The 14,903-nt window shown below is 44.1% G+C and overlaps 1 protein-coding gene across 2 annotated transcripts in view; it reads left to right on the top strand.

Annotated features, from left to right (window-relative positions):
• ZC3H3 (zinc finger CCCH-type containing 3) overlaps positions 1–5,083 on the top strand; it is a 508,339-nt gene extending 503,256 nt beyond the window's left edge. The window contains exon 13 of one of the 2 annotated variants that reach the window (XM_069096901.1): positions 3,882–5,083. In XM_069096901.1, the coding sequence (XP_068953002.1) occupies positions 3,882–4,163 (282 nt within the window). In that variant the 3' untranslated portion in view covers positions 4,164–5,083. The remainder of the gene's footprint in view (positions 1–3,881) is intronic. The other variant, XM_069096902.1, reaches the window with a different exon arrangement.
• Positions 5,084–14,903: the final 9,820 nt, after the last annotated feature.

Genomic DNA, 14,903 nt, shown 5'->3' with positions numbered 1-14,903 from the left:
TCACCCACAATGCCCAGTTAGGGATTTTGCTTACTGAGGGCTCAGACCACCGATGTAGGGACCACCCTGTATGTCTTCTGCCCTCTCCCCATGCTCCCATCCCCACCCACCTCTTCTGAGATGAGTTTGATTTCTCCCTCTGTTTCTGGAGCCTGACTTGGACAAGGACCTCAAAGGTGGGGGGGAGGGAGGCTTGTTTACAACCACACCCCAGATCTCCTTGTCTTCAGCTGGGGCTGGGGGGGGTGGAGGACAAGAATGTACAGCTGGAAGTCCTAGGCCGGTCCAGCTTGGGAACAGAGTAACATGATCGCTGTAGGCAGAGGGGCAGGGAGGAGAGCGTCATCCACAGGATTCCAAGGATGCCAAGCAAGGGAGCAAGCATTACAGAGAGTAATGGGGAAGGGGCCTACTCTCCCAGGGAAGATGTCCTGGAGCCCTTCTTCCCTCATAGAATACTAGAATCCCTGTCAGAGACCTTGGAAAGCACCCTGCCCAAGCCATACCTTAGCAGAAATCCTGCTGCAGCACAAGTGGCTGTCCAGCTGCTGCTTACGAGGCGTTCAGTGACAGGGAAGTCTACTTTGGCATCCACTCTGATTATCTGAATGTTTTTCCAGCTAGCAAGCTGAAATCTACTTTCCTGCAACTTGCCCCAGTTCCTAATTTTGTGTTCTAGGGCCAAGTAAAATGAATCTAATCCCTCTTCCATATGACATTCCCTTTAAATGATTAAAGAGAATCTATCACATGCTGTCCTTTCTCCTATTCCCTGAGTCCTTACTCCTCCAAGTTAAATATACTAATTCCTTCCACCAGTCCTCATACAGTATAGTTTCCAGTCAGCCTCCTCTGCACCTTCCATCCCTAACAGACCCTGTGTCTACAAAGTCACAGAATTTCACAGCTGGAAGGTCTCTCAGTGGGAATTTAGTTCAACTCAAACAACATCCCTCCCCACCAAAAGAATTCCTCCTATGACCTAACAGATGGCACCTGGCCTTTGCCTAAAGACTTCCAGTCAGAGGTTGATGCTCACTTCCTCCTGTGGCAGCCCTTCTACTCTGGGATGGCTCTACTGGTCCCAGCACTGAGCCTAACGATGTTTCTCTGCCTTTTCTGCATTGTTCCTAGTTCTGAGCCCCAGAGCCAAATAGAACAAGTCTGATCTGTCCTGTTCCCCTTAAACACCCCTCTTATTTAGAGGATCCTCATATGCCATGGCCTTCCCTAGTCTGGTTTCCCTTTAGTGACTTTCCTAATGTGCAAGGACCAGAACTGACCACAGTGCTATACACTGAGCAGACTCTTCTTAATCTTGGAAACTATGCTTTTTTTAATACTTAAAAAACTTAGTATTCTTTGTGTTTTATATCACTTTCATTTCCAAGTATATCTTCCCACCCCCCCACCACCTAGCAGTCTGTGCTTTGTAATAACAATTAAAGAAGAAAAAATCAGTTCAATAAAACCAACTGACTGAATATGACAGCACATGCCATAATCCACATACCCATAGTCACCTCACCTCTGCAAAAACAGAGAGGAAGATGCAGTGTCTGAACTCTTCTCCAGGGCTGTTCTTGGTTAACTGACATTGCAAAATGCTCCATTTCTCCCGTTACACCGTTGTAGCGATTGTGTGTAGTTTTCATGGTCCCATTTATTTTACCCAACCTCAATTCTTATGTCTTCTCATGCTTTTCTGAATTCTTCATATTCGTCAGTTCTGAGGAGAAAGTAATATTCAGTTACATTCATTTGTGACATTTTTTAAACAGTTTTCCAGTTGATGGGAATTTTAGTTTGTTTCCAGGTTTTTTGCCACCACTTCTATTATGAATACAATATGATGTAATCTGGAACCTTTTTTTCTGCCTTTGACCTCTTTGGGGCCTAGTAGTAGGATCTCTGGGCTAAAAGCTAAGGACATTTTAACCACTTTCTTAGCTTTTCCAAGTGACTGGATCAATCCATAATTCCACCAACAATGTATTCGTGTACCTGTGCTTCCTTAAATGATGCCACTTTTCGTACTGCAGCCTATGATCATATTAGGTTTTTTAGCTACTATATGACCCTGGACTCATTTTTGAACTTACATGTTCTAAAACCCCCAAATCCTTTTTAAAACAGCTGCCTATCCAATCCTATATTTATGAAGATGATTTTTTTTTTAAACAATTGGGGTTAAGTAACTTGCCCAAGGTTACACGGCCAGTTATTTTTGTGTGGGTGTTAAGTATCTGAGGCCAGAACGAATCCCGTGTTCTCCCGACGCTGGGGCCAGTGTTCTTACTCATGAAGACGATTTTTTAACCCAAGTGTAAGACTTTACATTTATTCCCTATTAAATTTCATCTGCTTTGATTCTGTCTAGTGACTTTTTTTTTGTTCTAAACTTTCATGATCTTTTTGAATCCTGATTGTCATCCATTGTGTTGGTGACCCTCCCTACTTTGTATCATTTGCAGATTTGATAAGGACTATGTCTTTACCTAAGTCATTTATTAAAAATCCAGTCTACTCTGAGGACTTGGGTTCAAATATTTTTCTCTTTCATTTTATGTATGACCTTAGGCAAGTCACAGCCTTTCAGACTTTTAGTTTCCTCATCTATAAAATGAGGAGGGTTGGACTAGTTGGCTGCAAATTACCTTCTAGCTACAAAACTATGATTCTGTGATCCAGTGTTAATTTAAACAACACAGGGCCAAACACAGACACCTGGGGCAGGAGAATTGGAAATCTCCTTCTAAGTTGGCATTGAGCTCTGAATGATGAACCTTTGAGTCCAGCCATTCAGCCAGTTCTGAATCCATTCATTTGTCCTCCATCTCACCCACATTTGTTCATCTTCTACACAACACTAGCATGAGATACTTTATCCAGTGTTTTGTAGAAATCTAGGTGAACTCTATTCACAGACTTTCCCTGCTCTGCCTGGTTAGTAACCCTGTCAAAAAGGAAAGGATTAGCTTTAATATGACCAGTCCTTGCTAAAACGATGATGCTTCTTTGTGATTATTGCTTCCTTTTCTAAATGTTCACTAACCATCTCTTTAATCATACATTTAGAATTTCCCCAGGAATTAGAGTCAAAACTGTCTATTGTCATCTTCTACCCATTTTCTTAAAAATCTGTATCCCTTTACCTGCAGCGTCTCCCATTCTCCATGATCTTTCAGATATCCCTACCAATGTCTCAGCAGTCACATCTATCTGTCCTTTCTGCAGCTGGCAACATGGAGATGCTCCCAACAACCAGTGCAAATGATAAGGCCAAGAATTTAGTTTAGACAACAGGATCATGATGATTTCTAGGACGAGGTTGCTGAATGCTGACCATCTAAAAACTTTCAGGATGAGATGGGACGTTTCCTTGCTCAGAGTGGTGTGGAGATACAGGACTTCTTAAAGTTCTTTCCAGCTCTTTTCTTGCAGTTAGGAAAATCCTTCAGGGCACATGCATTCTACTGCAGCAGTCCTGATGGTGGATATGTGGTATTTGTGGTGCCTCTGATCTGAGGGAGGAGACATGGTCCCTATCCCCATCCCCTACCCCTGGGAGCCTGTATTCTATGGTAGGATGTGTGAAATAGTCCTATGACACTTTCCACAAAACACTATGCTTGTGAATGAACAAAATACAGGAGGTCATATCCACACAGAGCCATGATGGGAACGGAGAGGACTTCCTGGTGGAGAAGGGTATGGGGAGCTGAGTTGGGTTTGACAGCTGGAGGAGGAGGTTAGGGAATGGCTGGGTCGGGAGATGGAAGGCAAGGGTGGTGGGACTGAGTAGGGGCATCCAGAGAACCTTCAAGAATCTAAACCTGTTCTGACTCCAGACTCTCTCTTCTCTTGCCTTCTTCCTTCAGGGAAGCCGCTGCAGATCAAACCTCGACTCTGAGTTGCCCAGGGCCCGGCCCACGAGGCGGCAGCGCCCCTCAGGAAGCTCAGCAGCCCGGCCCCAGTCTGGCGCCTACCTCAGGGCCCCAAGGGCCAGAAACTGCTGTCAATGCCGCTGCCAATGCCGCTGCCACTGCCAAAAGAGGGGTCGGGGCCGGGGCCGGGGTCCCCGCCCTGCCAGCGCTCGCCAGGCCACCATTTCCCCAACTCTCCCGAGGAGCCGGCGGACATTTTCCCCACTTGACTTTTAGCCTTTTCTTATTTAAAGAGTGACCAGGGCCTTCTCTTTCCCCACTTCTCCTTCCTCACTTTTTCTTCACCATATGTTATACTCATTCCCTTCCTTACCCCAAGTTGGGTCTCAGGGTCAGCACTGCCATGCCCCTGAAGCAGGTATCAAGGCCTTCCTTCCCCTTGTTCAAAGGTTCTAAGACCCCTTGCCCAATCCCCAGAGCCCCAGTTCTCTCCAGCCCATCAGCTGTGAATAGAGTTTGGGGACCCAATTCCTTATAGGTGGAGTGCTCTAGAAGGGCCTTCCTCACAGTTTGGCACAGGGTACGGAAAAGGTATCCGTGTAGCTTTCTGGGGATGGAGGTACTCTTTCCTAGTGTGTTAGATTCCATAGCAACAGAGAAGTCCCAGGGGCTCCCCATGGGTGGAAGAAGTTTCTCTATCCTTCCCCACCACCCCCAAACTCTCCGCCACAAGTGCAGTAGGTAGCAGCAGTGTGACCAGCAGGGCTCTCAGCCCTGGGTTACCGACCTAGCAGCAACACAAGAGTACTCCCTCCCCTCCTCTGGAGTTGAGGGCCTAACGTTTCTCCCCTTCTCTCTACTCTCCTTTCTGTCTGTGCCCCCTTCTAAGACCCCATCTCTTTCCTTTCTTCCTCTGATTTCTCCTTCTGATCTTCCCCCCTTTCGTCACCCTCCCCCCACTTCTCCTGTGGCCTCTTTTCTTCACCTGCTTGTATATGTGTGAATGTGATCTGCTCTGTGGCTCTCAAAGATGTAACCAAGATACCTTGACCCCCTCCAAGTGGTTCCATGGAGTATAGCCCCCAAGAGAGGGAAAACCCCCTACCCATCACCACCACCGTGGTCCAGTTACTGCTGGCCTGGCTGCCCTGGCCTCTTTTTGGCGTTTTATGTTCAGCAATAAAAGTTCCTGTGTCTTATCTATTGTCTTGGATCTTGCTGCAAATACCACCTTGCCCCCCGCAGGGAAAGCCCCTTTGGGAAGGAGAGGAGCACCCTGTCACCCCTGACACACACAGTCTTACGTCCTAACAGAAATGAATGAGCATTTAAAGAAAAGATGACGTGGAAAAATGCATGCACAGGCACACAGAGATCCAGGGAACATCACCATGAGGGACGTGACAGTCATATCCTCAGGCGTACACTGACTCCACGTTTTAAGAGGAGTTAAGAAAGGTCACACATGAACTCCTCTGTGCCTGCTGCAAGCTTCAGGCCTTTGGGCTGAGCAGCTTGGTGGAATGATGTGCCACACAGACTCACTGATGGAACTCTGGAACCACTTCCCCAGACCCTACATAATTACATCTTAGGGAGTAGATAGTGCAGGGCTATAGCCCCACTTCTCTTTGAATATTGCCCAGGTGTCATTAACATCGGGGCTATCTAGCCCCTCTCCCTCCCCATGGATTCTGACTGTGACCAGACTTCGAAGAGAAAAGTTCATAGGTTCACCCCCACAGCTAAATGCTACTGGGGAGCATGTTAGGGATGGGGGAAGGGGCATGGTTTTATAGAGAGCTACACCTTCCACCCTGAGTCTGGAAAGACGCCTTGGAGAAGGTGGAAAGAAATGTAATATCCCGCTTAGAACACCAGCTCCCTCCTAAAACCCTTGGCCATGAAAATGTGTGTGGTGGGGAGAGGCTGGCAGGGTCACTGGCCCAGCTGCCTCTGGGGGCACATTGGACGTCAGCTGCCTGCCAGAGCCTGATTCCAGGAGCCAGAGATCTCCTGGGGAATCCTACCCCAGCCCTCTCCAAGGAGTCATCTCAGGAGAATGGGCAGTGAGCCCAGAACCTGGGCCTGGGCTGTATGAGGAGCCCTCTCACCAGTGCCAGGATACAACCGGCCCTTCCCAGGAATAGCCCTCTCTGTCCCTCTACTCACCCAACATGCCTAATGTTCCCAGTCCCTCCTCCCAGGAGCAGCCAGCCAGGGTGGGGCAGATCCTTACTGTGGGGAGCCCTTGTCCAAGAGGATGAGATGAACACAGAATCATGACGCAAAGGAAAAGGAATTGCCTTTGGAGTCAGAGAACCCAGAGTCCCTGCTTCTTCCACTCATTACTGCTGTGGCCTTAGACAAGCCACTTTAGAGCTTCTTGAGACCTCAGTTTCCCCACCTGTAAAATGAATGGTGTAGACTAGATCATCTCGAATCTTTCCAACTCAAAATTCTGTGATGACTAGTGAACACTATCTTGACCCCCTAGAACTTTGCATAAGGCACTGAATCTATGTCAATTTGCCCTATAAATGGATGGAAGTTCAATTCACAAAGGAGAGCAACTGGGGGCTCCAAAGTCTTGGGGGCCTCCTCCTCAAGTCCCAGATCTGGCTCCTCTAAATCTCTTTAGGCATCTAAACGTGCAGAATGGAACTCATTTCCTCACCCTGCCTCCTAAGCCCACATCCTCTACGTTGCTTCCTTTTGGATGTCACCTCAACCAGACACTCAAATTCCAAATGTCTGAATCCTATCCCATTCTTTCCATGCTTTCTTTTCTTTCATGCTCCATATCCAATCAATTGCCAAGACTTGTAAGATTCAACCTGCACAACTTCTCTCAGATGTATCTCCACCACACACACACACCACCACCCTAATTCAAGCCCTCATCACCTCTCACCTAGACAATTATGGACAGCTCTTAATTGAACTCCCAACTCTCCGACTCTCCTTTGTATAACACGTGCTCCACAGAGCTGCTGCCATCTGAAAGCACAGATCTGGCCCTGCTGCTCCTCTGCTGATGAAACATCAATGGCTCCCGATTGCCTCTAGGCTAAAGTTCAAACCACTCTGACATTTAAAGGACTCCAACTTGTGTCAGGCAGTGGTGGCCTGCAACACCCACCAAACCAGAATTAAAAAATGCAATTGGTAAATACTTAACCAAATAAATAGAAACAATAAAACAAGTCATGTTAACATGATTTTCAGTCATTTGCACCCCCAGGAATCCAGTTTAGCAGGCCCCATTTCCATTTGAGTTTGATACCACTGCTGTAATTCAGTTGTAATTCAGTCAGTTACTATTCTCTCACCCTTGCATTCCCTCTGCTATCTTCGTGCCAGTCTGTCCCCAGTGCCTGGAATGTACTCTCCTCACTCCCACCTTTTAGCATGAACAGTTTCCTTTAAGGCTCCTGACAGCTCTTACTGACCCTACCAATATTCCATAGTCGGTTGAGTTCCCCCTTTCCAGATTATCATATTTATAATTTATTTACATGATGTGTTCACCTGAAAGAAAGTAAGTTCTGTTAAGATTTTGGGCAAAGCCCCTTTCAGATTTGGATCTGACACATCTCCTTAGGAGGGGTTAGTAATGTAACTGAGCAGGCCACAGAGACAATGACCTCACCCTCCAGACATAGCTTGCCTCTCAGAGACAAGGTTTCAATAATAGGAAGCCCCAAACCTCTGAAGTTGTTTGGTTATCATTAGGTAAATTACCCTTCCCTAGTTTATGCAATCAACTTCAAAGATACAGACTTGGCAGGGAGGCTAGATGGCATAGTGAACAGAGCACTGGCCCTGGAGTCAGGAGGACCTGAGTCAAATGCGGCCTCAGACACTTAACACTTACTAGGTGTGTGACCTTGGGCAAGTCACTTAACCCAAATTGCCCTGCCCTCCCCCCTCCAAAAAAGAAAAAAGACTTGGGGAATATGTTGAAATGACTCTAAACTAGGGTGATGCATCTGACCAAGGTACCAATCTCCATTCCAGGGAGAGGAATTAAAAGACAGCCTAAGGGTCTCTAGGTGGTGCAGTGGGTAGAGCAGGAAGACTCATCTCCCTGAGTTCAAATCTAGCCTAAGACTGTGACCCTGGGCAAGTCACTTAACCCTGTTTGCCTCAGTTTCTTCCCCTGTAAAATGAGCTAGAGAAAGAAATGACAAACCAATATCTTTGCCCAGAAAACTCCAAATGGGGTCCCCAAAGAGGGGACACGACTGAAAAATGACTCAGCTACCACGAGCCAAAGGACGTTAGGTAACCGGTAGTTCTTGGTTTAATGAGCTTGTTGCCAAGGACCCAGAATCTCCTTTTGGGAGATGAGGGGCTTCAGGGACCAAAGTCTGAGGGAACAAAATCGGGAAGGCTTTATCCTAGGTCTAGGGCATGAGTAGCTCTGCCTTTTCTGAAAGAACTGGCCAGAAGAACATGGAAATGATGGATGAAGCACAGTACTGTTCAGCTGCACCACATGGAGTAGTTACTTTTATCCAGCAAAGTGGGATCCGATGGAGACTATGAGACCAGAACAGACCCACTCAGCAGATGTTACAAGACCAATGTAAAAGGCATTGCCAGAAGACACATCTGGGACATGAGTTATCCCGGCCAACTATAGTTTTAGGGGTGCAGCCAGGCTGGTGGGAGATCCACCCAATGAGTTAGGGGTACCCACTGGTACTGTAACTCCCTTTTGTTGTTAGGTGACCTTGGTGTCCTTCTATGGATCTCCACGTCATTCCAGGAACGATTCCTGGAGGAGACAGAGCTACTGGCATTGCTCAGGCCCTAACAGATTGGGGCAGAGAGGGACGGGGGAAAAGGAATCTACCAGAACAGGTTAAAGGCTCTCCAAAAGTTCAAGGAGGGTCTCGTCTGGCTAGGCAGAAGTTATCCCTTCAGGTCCCATGCTCACCCCCATCTACCTCCCTGCCTCTGGCTCTGAGTTTTGGATGAAGTGGGAGGCCACTCCTCAGAGGTAAGGCTTCCACCAAGGAACCAAGCCCATCCCTTACCCCAAAATGCACACACACACACACACACACACACACACACCTTCCTTCTTCCCCTCTCCTCCCTAACTCCTTCACTTCCTGATCCCCCACCCCCAACACACACACACACATACACACACACACACACCCTTTCCTTCTCCCCTTTTTTGCCCATTTCTCTTCTAACTCCTTTCCTTTCTAGTCTACCTTCCTCCTTCCCTTTCCCCTTCTTTCTACCACTCCTCTGCCTTCCCTCTATTGACTTCTTCTACATAGACCCTTCAGGCCCTCTGAGGGAGTTCCTCCCTCCTTAATAAATTCTGAAGCTGGTGGGGCGAGAGAGCCCAGCCTGGACATCCTTTGGGAAGTAAGACCCCTGCTGGACCTGACCCACTGGGGTACCAAAAAGTATACCTCAGATCTGTCTCCCTAAGCATCCCTGGTGATGGTATAAAGTGGATGTGCCAGGTGATGTGGCAGACAGGGCCTCATCCCCAGGAGGCAAAGTTGAATTAGCAGATGTGGTGCTGATGACAGACAGCACTGGGCTTAGTCAGAAGGAGGTTAATTACTGACATGTTAGCTGTGTGAACTTAGTCAAGTCATATAATTTTGCTAAACCTCATCTTAATTCATAAAAATAGATTTTTACTGAAATGATTTCCAGTGATCCTCTGATAGCAAAGGATAACAAGCAGTGGAATTCTGATTCAGAGAACCTGGGTTCAAAACCCTACTCTGTCCCTTACTTCGGGGCAAGTCACTTAATTTCTCTGTGACGTTGGTTCCCCCCTTATAAAATGAGAGGGTGGGATTACATGATCTCTTCCAACTCTAAATCTTAAGTCACTTCTCATCCCTTGAAGATCAGCAATAATGCAAGGAGATCTGGATTCTAGTTCTGACTACCACCAATTGACTGCGTTGCCTTGGACAAGTCTCTTTACCTCTGTTTCCTCTTCTATAAAACAAGGGAGCATTCTCATAATCATAGTATATCTGGATTTCAGCAAAGCATTTGACAAAATTTTGAGCAAGATGGAGATGTGGACTGGAGGATAATATAGTTAGATGGATTTGGAACTGAATGACCAGATCCAAAGCATAATTTGTAGAAACATGTCAACTTTGAGATCTCTAAGGGAGAGCAATAATTTGTCCTTGATTATATTTTTTGACTCCTTTGGTAGCATGAAAGCTTATCAAATTTTTTATTTCCCCTGTCAATATTATTAGGGCATCTAGGTAGAAAGGGAACCAGGCCTGGAGTCAGGAAGAATCATCTTCTCAAGTTCAAATCTGGCCTCAGACACTTACTAGCTGTGTGACCCTGGGCAAGTCACTTAACCCTGTTTGTCTCGGTTTCCTCAATTGTAAAATGAACTGGAGAAGAAAATGGCAAACCACTCCAGTATCTTTGCCAATAAAACTCTAAATGGGGTCGTGAAGAGCTGGGCATCATTGAAAAGCAACTAAACAACATTATTGAGATTGAAATGAATCTCAGTAGTTATAATACAGTATAATATAGAATAGAAATGTAAAGTCTTAAAGTGGGCTTCAGAAAATCAAGTGCCACGTATAACTGATATCACATTTCTTGCCTTCTCAATGGGTGGGGAAGGAGTGATCAGAAGGAAGAAAATTCAGAAACTCAAAAAAATTCTTAAATGAATGTAAAAAATAATAATACATTTTCAGAGGAAAGAAAATCAAGTGCCTAGAAAATCAAGAGGTTGGAAGACGCATATTTAGGCATTCATGTGAAAAAAAATGGGATTGTAGGCTCCATATAAATCAATCCTTGTTCCATGGCAGCCAGCAAGCTAATCTGGAATCTTTTGAGTTTTAAACTGAACCTATGAATTCATTGACCTCCAGCAAGGAAGATCCCTCTACCAGTGCATATTGACATCTTCTCTTCAATGCTTATAGTCTGTGAGTTGCCTGGATCAGTGAGGGGTAAAATCACTGGTTTGGGGCACGGCCTTCGACCATTCTCTGTCCACTGGGCTAATCTACTTTTCATTGTAATCCTAGACCGCTTTAATAGAAATTTTGTCCAGAAGGAGGGAGATGATGGTCTTGCTACATTCTGCCCTGCTTCTAGTCCATCTATGGTTTTGTGTTTTGTTTGGGGCACCACATTTTAGAAAGAATGTCGACAAACTGGGGGGCAGTTAGAAGCCCCAGAAGGATGATGGGAAGACTGAAATTGACAACCATTCAATGGTTAATATTTAATTAAATATTAATATTTAATGGATAATAGGGACTAAGGATACTTATCTTGGAGAAAGAGAAATGGGGTGGAGGGGGGATAAGGTGCTGTTGAGGCATTCAAGAATTTGAAGGGCTATCATTTGAAAGAGAAATTAAGGGTTTTTTCTGCTTGTTCCTAGTCCTGCCTTTTGGAGCTAATGAATGAGTGGAAGACAGGTGGGGGCGGAGAGGAGATATCTCACACATTTTAAAATTTAATCTGCATGATTAACATTTTTCCATCACTTTCTTAAATCTAGACAAGCAACAAAATAATAAATCAAGTCCTGATTTGTTTGTTCATTTTTGAGGCATAATTGATCACCCTGAAAATTTATCAGTTGACTCTGCTTTGACCTGCCTATCACCCATATCACCCCTGAGTGATATGAAGAGATGAATTATGACATGATCATTTGAGCTGTCCAAAGGTCCATAGCTGACTACTTCAGTAGTGAGTTCCCCAGCAGGAAATCATGCAAGAAGTTAGCTGGCTACTTGGGGAGGCAGTAAAGGGAATTTCTCATTCAGCTATAGGCTGAACTGGATGATCCTTTAGGTCTCTTTCCAACTCATGTCTCACCCATCTCCAAGCATCTTTTGATTCTAACATTTTAAGGCAGCTAGGAGGATGAATGGTCTTTAGTGCAAGTCCTCTGAGGATATGTTAAAGGAACTGGGGATGTTTGGCTGGAGAAAGGATGACTTCGGGAGGTTTGGACAACTGTCTTCAAGTGTCTGAAGGCCTATCAGGTGAAACAAGGATTAGACTCACTTTATTTGGTCCCAGAGAATAGAACCAGGAATAATAGGTGAAAAATTACAAAGGGGAAAATGTAGGCTTGATATTAGGAAAAACTTTCTAAAAATTAGAACTGCCCCAAAGTAGAATGGATTGTCTCCTGAATTGTTGGGTTCGCCTTCACTGGATGGCTTCAATAAGAGATTACACTCTTTATTGACTGTATTATAGTTAGGGTGTGCTCTAGGTAAGGTCTGATTTAGACCCATCTAATAGTTCAGGTTCAAAATTAGAATAAAATGAGATACTTATAGTCCCATCTGACAGCTCTCAGATAGTTTCCTTAGCCGTAGCGGGGAAAGCCTAGTCCACAGAGAACATTCATTCAGTTAAACGCACCTGCCTTGTATCTTTGTTAGTCATACTGGCTTAGTGGTCAGAAGCCTGAGAGAGAAGCCAGACTACTCATGGCTTATACCTGCAGAAAGCTATGTCAACGTCTGAACCAAGTAAGTCTCAAAGATGGTTTTGATACTTTTGAAGGAAAAACTTTTTTTTTTTGAAGGAAAAACTAGCCTTACCTGCAAAACACAGAATTCCTTTCAGGTATAAGTCAGACTAGTTGGCCACTGCATTGCCTTGTAAATCTGAAATTCTGTGATCCCAGGATCACCCTCTGCCTCAAATCCTTTTTGGAAGTATACAAACCATGATCATTCATGATACCTAATGGGGGTTTGGGGTCTCTTTAAAGAAATTTTTGTATGGGGTGGCTAGGTGGCGCAGTGAATAGAGCACCGGCCCTGGAGTCAGGAGGACCTGGGTTTGGATCTGGCCTCAGACACTTAACACAAAAAATAGCTGTGTGACCTTGGGCAAGTCACTTAACCCCAATTGCCCTCCAAAAAAACAAAAAAATTTATTTTTGTATCTAACATTTTAATATTTTGTTTTTCCACAATTACATGTTAAAACAATACTTAACATTTAAAAAATTTTTTAGTTTTAAATTCTGGCCCTCCCTCCCTTCTCCTCTCCCTTTGATGGTAAATAATCTGATATAGGTCATACATGTGCAGTCATGTAAAACATTTCCATATTAGTCATTTTGCCAAAGAAGATTCAAGAAAGAGAAGGGGGAGAGGAGGAAGGAAGGAAGGAAGGAAGGAAGGAAGGAAGGAAGGAAGGAAGGAAGGAAAATATGCTTCAGTCTGTATTCAGATAATATCCATTCTTTCTCTAGAGACAGTATGTTTCATCATGAGTCTTTTGGGATTGTCTTGGATGATTATATTGTTGTTAATAGTTAAGTTATTCACAATTCTTCATCATATAATATCCCTGTTAACTATATAACATTCTTCTGGTTCTGCTTACTACACTTTGCATCAGTTCGGGTAATTCTTTCCAGGTTTTTCTGAAATCATCCTGTTTGTCATTTCTTATAGCACAATAAATATTCCATCACAATCATATACCACAACTTATTTAGCTATTCCCCAGTTGATGGGCATCCCCTCAATTTTTTATTCTTAGCCACCACAAAAAGAGTTGCTATAAATATTTTTATACAAGTAGGTCCTTCACCACCCCAATGCCCTCCACCTTTTAAAAAAAATCTCTGGGATATAGACCTAGCAGTGGTATTGCTGGATCAAAGGGTATGTATGCACAGCTTTATAGCCCTTCGGGCATAGTTCCAAATTGTTCTCCAGAATGGTTGGATCAGTTCACAATTCCACCAACACTGCATTAGTGTCCCAATTTTCTTATATCCCCTCCAACATTTATCATTTTTTTTTGGTCATATTAGCCAGTCTGATAGGTGTGAGGTGGTACCTCAGAGTTGTTCTAATTTGCATTTCTCTAGTCAATAGTGATTTAGAGGATTTTTTATATGACTAGATAGATAGATAGATAGATAGCTTTGACTTCTTTGTCTGAAAACTGCCTGTTCATATCCTTTGACCATTTATCAATTGGAGAATGACTTGTATTCTTATAGATTTGACTCAGTTCTCTGTATATTTGAGAAATGAGGCCTTTATCAGAGATACTTGCAAAAAAAATTTCCCCAGTTTTCTGCTTTCCTAGAATTTTGGTTGCATTGGTTTTGTTTGTACAAAAATGTTTTCATTTTATGTAATCAAAATTATCTGTTTTACATTTTATAATGCTCTCTATATCTTATTTGGTCCTGAATTCTTTCCTTACCCATAGATCTGACATGTAAACTATTTCCTGCTCTTCTGATTTGCTCATGGTTTCACCTTTTATCTGTAAATCATGTACCCATTTTGACCTTATCTTGTATACCTAATGTATTTTTAAGGGATGTTTGGGAGCCGTCCTTAATCTGCAAAATTGGCCTTGCCCTTACCCATCTGGCACTTTTGTTTCCCTGTAACAGAATCCGGGACTGGCAGGTTTGGAGAGTCCCTAAATGTAACAGTTATAAGTAGGTCACAGGTCACTCCCACCTTCTATGCACATATAGATAAAACTACGAAAAGGATTTTGTTTTTAATGTGTTGTTGGGGTTTTTTTTCTGTTTTTTTTTTTACGTCACTGTCCCTTTCCTATGCCTCCAACCCCTCAACAGAAACCTCCCTAGTAAGAAATAAATACGGTCCAACAAAACAAATCAATGCATTGGCCATGTCTGAAAGCATATGCCTCATTCTCTGCCTATCATCTGTTTCTTCTGCTGAGGAGTGCATTTCGCTATCAGTAATCTGAAGTCATAATCAGTTGCTACATTGATCATAGTTCAGGAATTTTTCCCTGTTATTTTCCTTTATCTCATCGTTGTCATTGTGTAAAATGTTCTTTGCTCCTCTTCAGTTCGTAGCAGTCTTCCCAGGTTTCTCTGAAATCTTCACGTCTGTTATTTTTATGGCACAATAATATTCCATTATGCTCACATACTGCTGTTTGTTCAGCCATTCCCAAAATAACAAATAGCCCCCACTCTGCTTATAGTTTGCA

The sequence above is a fragment of the Petaurus breviceps genome, unplaced genomic scaffold, assembly GCF_028583685.1.
Source record: "Petaurus breviceps papuanus isolate PSGF00001 unplaced genomic scaffold, PetGlider_PUasm1.0 339, whole genome shotgun sequence".
Classification (NCBI taxonomy): domain Eukaryota; kingdom Metazoa; phylum Chordata; class Mammalia; order Diprotodontia; family Petauridae; genus Petaurus; species Petaurus breviceps.
This window is presented reverse-complemented; position numbering and strand designations above follow the sequence as displayed.